This window comes from Eublepharis macularius, chromosome 1 (assembly GCF_028583425.1).
Source record: "Eublepharis macularius isolate TG4126 chromosome 1, MPM_Emac_v1.0, whole genome shotgun sequence".
In the NCBI taxonomy this organism is placed as follows: Eukaryota; Metazoa; Chordata; class Lepidosauria; order Squamata; family Eublepharidae; genus Eublepharis; species Eublepharis macularius.
Window position 1 is genome coordinate 252,649,648 of NC_072790.1, and position 10,725 is coordinate 252,660,372.

At 47.5% G+C, this 10,725-nt stretch overlaps 1 protein-coding gene across 5 annotated transcripts in view; it reads left to right on the top strand.

Moving 5' to 3' along the window:
* Positions 1-5,935, top strand: part of PIP5K1A (phosphatidylinositol-4-phosphate 5-kinase type 1 alpha) — a 53,036-nt gene extending 47,101 nt beyond the window's left edge. For all 5 annotated transcript variants that reach the window (XM_054998533.1, XM_054998542.1, XM_054998547.1 and 2 more), the window contains 2 exons: positions 2,587-2,671; positions 3,129-5,935. In XM_054998533.1, coding sequence (XP_054854508.1) covers positions 2,587-2,671; positions 3,129-3,131 — 88 coding nt within the window. In that variant the 3' untranslated portion in view covers positions 3,132-5,935. The remainder of the gene's footprint in view (positions 1-2,586; positions 2,672-3,128) is intronic.
* Positions 5,936-10,725: the final 4,790 nt, after the last annotated feature.

Consider the following 10,725-nt stretch of genomic DNA (forward strand, 5'->3'; position numbering starts at 1 on the left):
CCAAACGCGCAGGTCAGCATAAGGCATTTCTTCTGATACAATTTCCATACCACGTTAAATAAACCCCGGTGGAACTGATTGTTGTGTACATTCCACTGCTCCTTGTGCTCATAGTTTCGTTTTAACATTTTGTTGAATGGCTGCGTGTCGTAGCAGCCCCTGTGCTAAAGTTGGTACAAGTGGGACTGGCCTAAGTACATTTTCTGTTCCACTTATGCATTGTTGGAGGCCAGTGAGCCAGTCAGGACTGGCATTGAGTGCTGTTTAGTCAAGTTTAGATGAGCAGCCAAACAGGGTTTTGAAACTTGGTGTGTATACATGAGGCAAGGATGACCGTGCCTATAATCCAAACCTGGAGTACACAGTTCTGGCTGAGCTCGACATTCCTAAACAGGCGAGTTGTGGTCAGGGAGGCAGCTATAGAGAAGGAGGAGCTAGCCAGGTTGCTAACTGGCCATTAAAATCCAACTAGTAAAAGCCAGCATTACGCCCCCCCCCCCCCCGCCGGGGGGAATTCAGTGTTGCCCGCCACTTGAATCTCTCTGTTGATTAACTAGAAAGGTTCGAGATCTCATGACTGCAAAGAGAAGGAAATAATTGTATTTGTTTACTTCATTTATACCCTGCCTTTCTCCCCAAAGAGGTTCACGCTGTTCTCCTCCATTTTATTCTCACAGCAACCCTATGAGGCAGGTTAGGCTGAGAAGACGTGAATGGCCCACGGTCACCCAGTAAGATTCCAGGGCAGAGTGGGAAGTATAGGTGGTAGTTATTCTTCCCTTTCCATAGTTCCCTGCTTTATTGTCATTAAAGTGTTTTTAGAGCAACTTAAGGCAACGTGCGGAGATGCCCTCCCCATCCCCGCGGGCCATCTCCTTCCTTTTGCTCTCCCAGCTCGTTTCACCGGAGACGTGCGTTTCAGCTGGAAACTTGATCACATGACAGGGATCTCTCATAACCCGTGCTGAGCTTTGAATCCTGGGTTATCTTGCTGCACGTCGCCCGGGGTTGGGGACAACTTGCTCCAGGCTTTTCATCAATGAGTCTGTCTCTTAATCTCCACCTAGGTCAGAGAGAGAAGAATGTCACAGTTCAGACAACTTATCCGAGGAGGTAGCTAGTTCAGCATGTTTTCAAGTAGGTGAGACCTAAACTGGGCAGACAAGGAAGCTTGAGGCCTCTGGGACCCTGTCCCTTGCAAGCGGTAGTCCGAAACGTGTGTGTTCCCTGGGAGGGGGTGAGGGGGGTGGAACGCAGGAACTCAAGAGGGAGGCTGTCAAGTAGAGTCACACACAGCTTTGCTGGAGTGGTGAAGTTTGGCGGGGTCAGTTCAGTGGCTCGTGTGATGAACTACAAACTTGTGTATTAGATGGGAGGCTAGGCTAAGCCCCTTCCCTTCTGTGCTTAGAGAAACTTGTTTTAGATGGAGGATCAGTCCGTTGACACCCCCCATCTGCCATCTCAGATGGTCTGGCCCAGGAACAGGCTTGCCGGCTCAGCGATAACCTGGCCAAGGAGCTACTGCTTCTGGATGGTAGAGAAAGGGACTGTTCATTTGTTTGTTTATAGCCAAAGCAGTCCGCAGCTTTATTCTCCCTTCCTCCCTTTTATCCTCCCAGCAGCCCTCTGCGGTAGGGTTAGGCTGTGTGACGGGCCTAGGTTGCCTAGTGAGCTTCTATGGCACAGTCTCCCAGGTCTTCTTCTGACACTCAAACCACTGTCTGCCTGGGACTGCTGGATTTAAAATGAGAGGGCAGTGAGTACTTCAGGCAAACTTTTTGTCCTGAGGGCCACATCTGGGTCTCCACACACTGTGGAGGGCTCTGGGTTGGACGCAAGCACTAGGAATGGGAGGAGTCCGTGTGCAGCTAGGAGCCCTCCAAGATGGGCAGAAACCCACTCTGAATGGTTCTTAAGTCACCGGTCTGGTGGGGTAATCCTCCTCCTAGCTGGTGCCACAGTCCAGTAGGTTGGCGCACCTGACAGATTGCTAAACAGCTTGAAGGTGGAGAAAAACCTCCGCTTGTGCTGGAATCGGCTGCCCAACTTCAGTCCAAGGGAGAACTAAAACAGCAGCTGTGTACACAGGCCCGCCCTTTAGCCTTGTGATGCTGTGGGAATCATCGGAGCACTGCTTGGGAATGCACTGGTTATCCGTTTCACTGGGTAACCAGTGCATTTCTAGAGTGCCTGCAGCAATTGGGTGCTGCATGCGAATAAGTGTAGGCAGCTTAACAAGCCAGGTGAGCCAAGTGTGGGAGAAGGAGCTGATTTCTTTGGCCATGTGAGACGCAGAACCTCTAAGAGGCATTTTCATGCTGGCTACCCAGCAACCTTTCTTCCTGAGGCTGCTTTGCCTGACCTGACAGGCGGGATGGTGGGTGACGGGCTTTTTGCTCCTGATGGGCGCGTCCAGCTCAGTTGCCCATTGCACAGAATCGGGGTAGGGGAGAGAACGCTGCAGTTTTGTGGTGGTGCTCTATAAGCCGTTGCAGCAGTTATAGTTTGTGCCACACACCGTGCTGTACGGAAAGCCGCTTAACTTTGCATCTCCTCCTCCTCTCCCCCCGCCCCCGTTCCCTGCAGTGCTTCCCCTGGACCCTCCATGCCTGACCAGCCATCAGGGCTGACGGAGCAGTTTGAAGATTTGCCTGAGACGGAGATCAGCTTTGTAAGTCCTCTTGAGGGTATGGGAGGGGAGTGGGGAGGGGGGCCTGATTTTTGGCTGAAGTCACTGAAGCCACGGCCCCAAGAGTGGCCAGTCTGGCCCGGGGAGTGGCCTTCGTTTGGCATTCCAACCCACTAAAACGGGCAGGAGCAGCAATGATGAGAAATAAAAGTTGAGAACAGAAGAGAGGAATCCTGGAATAAATACCCTTTCCTAAAGCAAAAGACTGGCAAGGCGGGCAGGCAGATCTCTGTGTGGAGTGAACTCAAGGTGATGGTCCTCCACGGAAGGGCTCTGCCCCTGCTGACTCTTTGTTGTTTCCGAAGGTGGAGATGTGCGGGAACCAGCCTTCATTTAAGGGCCTGTCCAGTATTAGTGCCTCTTTCCTGCGGCGTTAAGGTGTGAGCACTGTCTGTCGCCTGCCGTGAGCCTAATTCGTGCACTCTTTTCTCTCTTGCAGTGAAATACGGTTTTTCCGATGTAAGCAGAAGATTCCTCCACGGTCTGTGAAGTCTGAGAAACCTTCAGCCCTCCCAGGCAGCTGATACCTGGAACTTTTTTTGACCTCAACAGCCAAATCTTACAGAAGGTCAAAGGCTGGGATGCACCCAGCAGTGTAGTGTTAGTGACAACGTACCGTTCTGGGAGCACATTGGCTCTCCCAAAGCCACATGTTCCCTCCAGTGTTGGCATAGAGGCACCCCCCCTCCAGTCCTACAAGGGGCTTTATGGGCTACCTCTTGAGAAGGGCCGGGCGCCCTTGCGTATGGCCCAGACCCCTGTGAGGGCAGAGTAGCTTTCACAGCCAAGAATTCCTGTCTGTGCTCCAGTTCCTCCAAAGGGGAAGAGGGGCGCACGTTAGTGAGCCCAGGTCGGAACACTTTGCAAAAGATCGATTTTTTTCATCTTTTTTTTTAAAGTATCTAAAATGTATTTAAACTTTTCCCCCCGAATTGCCATATCAGGTTTTTTTCTTGTTTTTTTAAGTATGCAGCTTTTAGGCCAAGAAATTCCCTCCTGCTCAAGTTAACACACCAAAACATCTCATGTCCAAGAGAGACATTATTTTTCTTCTCTCTTTTTCTGGTTTCACGTCTAAGGCCTCACTAGGACAAGGAGCCAATCCCCTCTGGCAGCCTCCTCTGCCCCTTTTCTAGGTGCTCTTTCTCTACTTTGGGGGCAGAATGGAGAGGGAGAGGAATTTTATGGGGGGGGGTTGGCTTTTAAACTATACCATTATGTGTCTCCGCTCAGCAGTGACAACAGTAGGATGCGGGTTTTTAAGCCTTTCGTATTTTGCTAACGGACCAAACTTCTTCTTCTTTCCCTTGGGAGGAGCAGTTCCTTCCTTCCTCAGTATTAAGCTTTTTCAGGGTCTCTAGCCTCCTTTTTTTAAAAAGAAGAAAAATCTGAAGCAGTGCTTGGTTCTTGACCCTGGGGCGTTTCTGCCTCTGGCTTTATAAAAACAGCCAATTTTCTCCTCAATGTTAAGTACTGACATTATTTTTTCCTCAATTTCCACGTTTTTTTAAAATATTCAATGCCAGAGGAAGGGTAAAAAGGCTGTAAAACTGTCCAGAGATGCACGGCTGTATTTTCCTACTTGAGGCTGCAAATTTCCACCCCCATGCCATCCTCAGCCAGTTGGGATGTGCGTTGTGCCCATTTTTATTTTTTAATTTAGCTTGCATTTTCTTAAGATAAAAATTAATAGATCAAGTGAATTCTTTATAGCCCCTGCCCCCAAAAGGAAATCTATATTTCTCTCTATGCGTACCTTTTTTAATAAATGGGAGGGGAGTATTTTTTTCTCCAGGCAAGAGTTTTGTATTTTTCTGTCAAACCATTGCAATAAGACACGCAGAGATTATAGCAAGACAGGTTCCTTATTAAATTTTGTTGTACAAATGAAGATCTCCCATTATGAGCTAACCTTGAAAGTCCAAAATGCCTTTTAAAAATCCAGCGCAGTGGTTGTTGCTGCCTGCCTTTCACAACAGTTCAGGAATTGGGGACAGCTTTGCAGGCTTCTGTGGAGCCTCTCTTCCCTCTCATGGGGTAGTCTGCACTGAGAATAATGCTAGCCAGGGTTCAAAGATAGCCAGGAAGCAATCTGTAACTATGCAGAGCGTGCATGTAGGGATTCTGCAAACCATTCCTCCACAGTGGTGCTTTCTTCCCCCCGCGAAAGGATTCGCCCCTGATGCAAAAGGCTCTGTCTTGTGTCTGGGGAAGTTTCCTTACCCACGGTGAAAGCTCCACTGTTAGTGGAATAAATGCACAGGATCCAGCCCTATATATCACTTAATGCTTGAGCCCATTATTGACACTGAAGCTCTTCCCCTCTCTTCCACACGGCAGAAAGACTGGGAAGGAAGCCCCCTCTTACCCCGGGAGTGAAATTTTATTCTCCTATAATTCTGACTTTAGCTGGCCATCTGTGAAGAAGGCCAGCGTGAAAGTGAGTCCCGTACAATGACAGGTTCTTACGTTTCGAGTATTCTAGTAAGTTTTTAAAACACAGATTTCCCCCTCTTTCCCTTCCATCCTGTTCGCAGAGCTATATTTAACTGTCTATATTAGACACTCTTTGATTTTTCTGAAAATATTTCTACAGTGCTTAATTTTATGCTGCAAGGAGGAGGAAAGAACAAGATGTCGGGGTGTTTTTTTTTCTCCATAATGTTACTATTTATGAAGTTGTATTTAAGTAACATCTCCTCCCTGGGAAATTTAGCTGTTTTCTTGGAGGGTGGGGGAGGGAGATGACTTTTCCTCTAGTACTTCATCATAGACTTTGCTTAGAATGGTTTTAAGAGAACAGGTGGGTGCTTTGATCTACATTTTTTAAAAAAGCCAAACCTTGAATCAGTTTGGATGTTGAACGTCTCCTTGCAAAGAGGCAACGGTGGATTCGGAGCCGGGCCTGGCTCTTCTCTGTGTGGCCCTGCTGCTGCTGCTCCATGCAAGGAGGTGCTGGTTCTGCCGCCCCCCGGGCACCTCGCCCTACACTTCCCCGTGGCAGGTTCCATCGCTTGCTTAGTGTTGTGGAGAAGAGAGCTTGCGCTCTGTGCTATCCATCCCAACGTGCCGTCTTGTGGATTTTGTCACTTGAGCCCTTGTGACTCTTTACTTTGGTTTGGGCATTTTACCACCTGCTGGAAAAAAACAATAAAGATCTGTTTCATCAGCCGTGTCCCTTGTAAGGGACGGGACGTAACCTGCAGTATGCTATTCAGCTCAATAAAGTTGTCTTCATTTCTTTTTCTTGGAGTGACTGGTCATTGAATTGTCGGTGGCTGCTGCCTTGGTGAGATCGCCTTTGGCAGAAAGTGATCCGTTAACAGCCAAGTAGCCATTTGGGCCTGTTAGAACAACGTGCAAAGCGCTACCAGTGCCTTAAACACTTGCAGCGTGAGCATCTTAAACTGATTTGGCAAGAGAGCGCGCGAGCGAGTGGCAGCCGTTTTCCGTCTCCAGATGGTGTCAGGAATCTGGTTGGGCTCTTGGGCGAAAAAGGAGTCTTTGAAACTAAGAAGCAATGGGCAGCCTTCCGTTGTCCATCTGGGAAAAGACGGACTGATAAGGGTCCTTGTAAGTGAACCAGATAGGCAACGCACAGCTGGAGCTTGCGTGCTCGTACTTGCGCTAAGTGTGCCTTTTCGTGTGAGCCGTGGTGGGCTTATGCGCCTGATGCTGCGTTGCTGCTTGGGCCCACAGGCCAGGATTTTGCACAATGTGAGCCTGACCCAGGATAAGTCTGGCAGCCTGACTATATCGGGGCTGTATTTGCTTGGGAGGGCTGTCCTTGCTTTCCCAGTGAAGGGGAACTTGAGGTGGGCTATTCTCATTCCACGACTCCTCCTCTAGTCCCATGTGGAATAACACAGCTGATTCTGTTCCCCATTGCTTTTGAAGGTGGGAGGAGGACCCTTGGCACAGTGCCCTCCCACAGGCTGTGCACTAAGCATTGGGTCATGCTCCTGTCCTTCATGGGCTCAGGGCAGAAGCGGTGCATCCGTCTTAAACTCCAGCTCTGTTCAGAGAGAGGCAGGAGGGGAGCTATTCTAAATAAATTCTCCCCTTTCCTGTTTTAGCCACACACCCAACTTGGGAGGTGGGTTAAGCTCGGAGAGAAAGTGCAGCTTGCCCCCTTAACCAGCACATCTCCACAGCGAAGACCTGGATCCGTGTGCCTCTGCCCCTGCCTGCAACATGGAGTACATGCCCGTCTGGAGGGGGGAGCCAAGTGTGATGCTTTCAGTTTTCCTCCAGTGCCCACTGTGCGTTAACAATTCGGGCCTCTGCTCCTTTGAGCTTCCTTGGCGGGGGAGATTCCTGGAGCAGGCAGCAGAGGGTGACTCCCTCTCTCGTCCCCGCAGAAATGAGCCCAAGTAGCAAATGGGAGGCCTTCCCAAGGCCGTGGTTGGCGTCCAGACAGTCTTCTGTTCCCTGCTGGACAAGGCCTCGGGAGCTCTCGGAGCACCCTTCTGTTTCCTGCCAGCTGTGCTAGGTAGCTTACAGGGCAGAACATAAAAGTCATTCACCACCACCACAAGGAAGAGAGAAATGTGTGCAAGGGCAGCAGGGGACGTTATCTGCATATATTAATATTGTGTGCAAAACATACTCCGTTTATTTTTATTCACTGAAACCCTGCCTTTCTCCCCGGTGAGAACCCAAAGCACCGTAACGTCAGTCTCCTCCATTTTATCCTCACAACAACCCTGCGAGGTAGGTTAGGCTGAGTGTGTGTGACTGGCCTGTGGTCACCCAACAAGCTTCGATGACAGAGCGGGGATCGAACCTGGATCTCCCCACATCCTGGTCCAACACTAGCCATTACGCCATGCTGCTGCGTTTATGCGTACAGTTGGTTGGAAGGAGCATGGTGCCTCTGCCTGCCTGTTTATTTACTTTGCTTATAGCCTGACGTTTTCGCTGAAACTTGAGGCAGATTGCAAAATGCAAAACACAATCCTGTGAGTCACATGAAACTGCCTTATGCTGGAATCAGACCCATAGTCCGTTTAGGTCAGTATCATCTACTCAGTTCTTCAAGGGCTCATCCTACTTGACCCTTTTAACTGGAGGTGCTGGGGACTGAATCGGGGACCTGCATGCAAAGCACGGTGGGGAGTATATGACATCCGACAGGGATACGATGATGGGATCCGAAAACAACGCAAACGGAAAGCTGTCTAAGGCCCGTCATACTGCAATGCAAGTGGATTACAAAGGGAGAAGGCAGAGCAGTAAAAGCAGGGTGATACATACAATAAACATTGCAATAAAATACATTCCTATTCCCTCGTAAAAGGTACCCTCTTGGACTTTTCCATTCTATTCCAAATCTAATCCCCAATTCTAACGTCCGCCTGAATGTTCTGTTTTGTACATTCTGTGGAATGATAGCAACATGGGAGCTTCACATTTTTATGCAGAGGAGTTAGCCGTGTTAGTCTGTGGTAGCAAAATCAAAAAGAGTCCAGTAGCACCTTTAAGACTAACCAATTTTATTGTAGCATAAGCTTTCGAGAATCAAGTTCTCTTCGTCAGATGCATAGTACAGAAACCATGCATCAGTTTCTGTACCATGCATCTGACGAAGAGAACTTGATTCTCGAAAGCTTATGCTACAATAAAATTGGTTAGTCTTAAAGGTGCTACTGGACTCTTTGATTTCACATTTTTATTTATTCGTTGAGCCAAAAAGTGTTTCCTGTAGTCTGTCCTGAACCTATTTCCCAACAACTCCATTGGGTGCCCCTGAGCTCTAGACGTACAGGAGAGGGACAAGAAGCTCCCCTCGTGTGTGCAAAGTGCCATTAAGTCACAACTGCCTTATGGCAACTCCAGCAAGGGGCTTTCAAGGCAAGCGAGGTGGTTTGCCATCGCCTTCCTCTGCAGAGTTTCCCTTGGTGGTCCCCCATCCAAATACTGACCCTGCTTAGCTTCTGAGAGCCGACCAGATCGGGCTGCTATACCATGCTGCCTTCCGTCCCCTATCCACCCATGTATAAATGTATACACCACTATCACGTCTCCCCTTAGCTGTTTTTTTCTAGGCTGAAAATAGACCAAGGGTCTGACACGGAACCAGGCAGATTTATGGAGTGAAGTGTTGGGGGCAGGCTTTTTGCTTTGGAGGATGCAGCCTCTGGCATGATAGGGGGGGGGGGATCTTGAAATTGCAAACTGCAACCATGCCCCATTCCCCTCCTAGCCCAGTGCCAGTCCCTGCCAGTTAGGTCCCTCAAGCCCTCCACAGTTAACACGCAGGTGTTCCAGTTGAAGTAGCTTTATTGAGATCCATACAGTACAGGTGTTCACCCAAAGGTGGCGATTGGCAGAAGTGACAATTCAAACAAAGGCATAACTAATTATAGGGAAACTTCCCGCCCTCCCGGGTCTCTTGACATTCTGGCGCAAAACCCCAGGGAGGTTGCATGGGAACAGATTAGTATAAAGCAAAATATCCCCGTCTCTGGGAAAGTTACAGTGTTTGCTGCTAGCAGCTCTCCTCAAGGACACTTGCTGGGGAAAGTGAAAGCACATATTTTCAACAGATAATGGAGGGGCCCACTGGCTCCCCTGCAATTAATATCAGAAGTTAAGGCACTCTCAGATGATCACACAGAGTTACAGCATATAATTCTGGCAAACAGCACAAGACAGCATTGACCACTATAAAATACAGAATACAATCATAGCAGGTATGCTGGCATACATGACCCCCAGAGAAGCTCAGAGCCTGGTCACTCTATCTCAAAAAGCGAGAGGAGTTAGCTGTGTTAGTCTGTAGTTGCAAAATAGTAGTGAGTCCAGTAGCACCTTTAAGACCAACCAACTTTATTGTAGCATGCATCTGACGAAGAGAGCTGTGGTTCTCGAAAGCTGGCAATGCATCTGACAAAGAGAGCTGTGGTTCTCGCAAGCTGGTGATGCATCTGACGAAGAGAGCTGTGGTTCTCCAAAGCTTAAGCAACAATAAAGTTGGTTAGTCTTAAAGGTGCTACTGGACTCACTATCTCAAAAAGGACATTGCAGAGCTGGAAAAGGTACAGAAGAGAGCACTTTTCCTATGAGGAAAAGTTGGACAGCCTGGAACTGTTCAGTTTAGAAAAGAGACTGCTAAGGGAGGGAAATAGAAGTTTATAAAATAATGTGTGTGGGTTTTTTTAAAGTTTGAACCTAGAACAATTTGATAGAATGGACAGAACAATGGTGTTCTGTATGATTACTGCGGCTAGGGTGTCCTATGCGCAGTTGTGGAAGACTCAAGAGATACCATCAGTGGAAGATTGGATTCTGAAACTACTAAATATGGCAGAAATGGACAAGCTAACAAGGAAGTTGAAAGAACACGATACTGTGGAATGTGTTAAGAGTTGGGAGAAACTTAAGAATTATGTGGGGAAAAAGTGGGACATGAAAGGCAAAATGTGGTCTTTGGATAATTGTTAAGAGGGGGGAATGGATCTTTGATTTAGATTAGTTAGAGGTGAAAATATGGATAGTATATAAGTAAGAATGATATAGTATATTTTATATTATAATCTTGAAAGTAGTTTTAGAGATTTATTTTAAATATGGCAGATACAGATTTATTTTAAATATGGCAGATATAGATATGTTATACTATATATTATGATATAGAAAGTAATATTATAAGAGATAGCGATGTAATGTAGATGAAGGGAATGGAAAAATCTTGGAAGTCAACTGAAAAGGGGGGGATGGGTGGGAGTGACATAATGGGATGGATGTTTATATTGAATATTATGACTTGTGTATACTGACCCATCCAATAATTTTTTTTAAAGAAGTTTATAAAATTACGCATGGGGCAATGACAGAGAGCTTTTCCTCCATCTCCCAAAATACGTGCACTCATGGGCATCCATCTGATTGATGGGCAGTAGATTCAGAACGTACATCAAAATTTTAACAAAAATATGTCAATAACTATGTAAAACAAAGCAATGGTCCACAGGCTAGAAACAATCTACATTCCCGTTTTGAAAAAAGGAGACGTCAAAGACTGCAGCAATGAT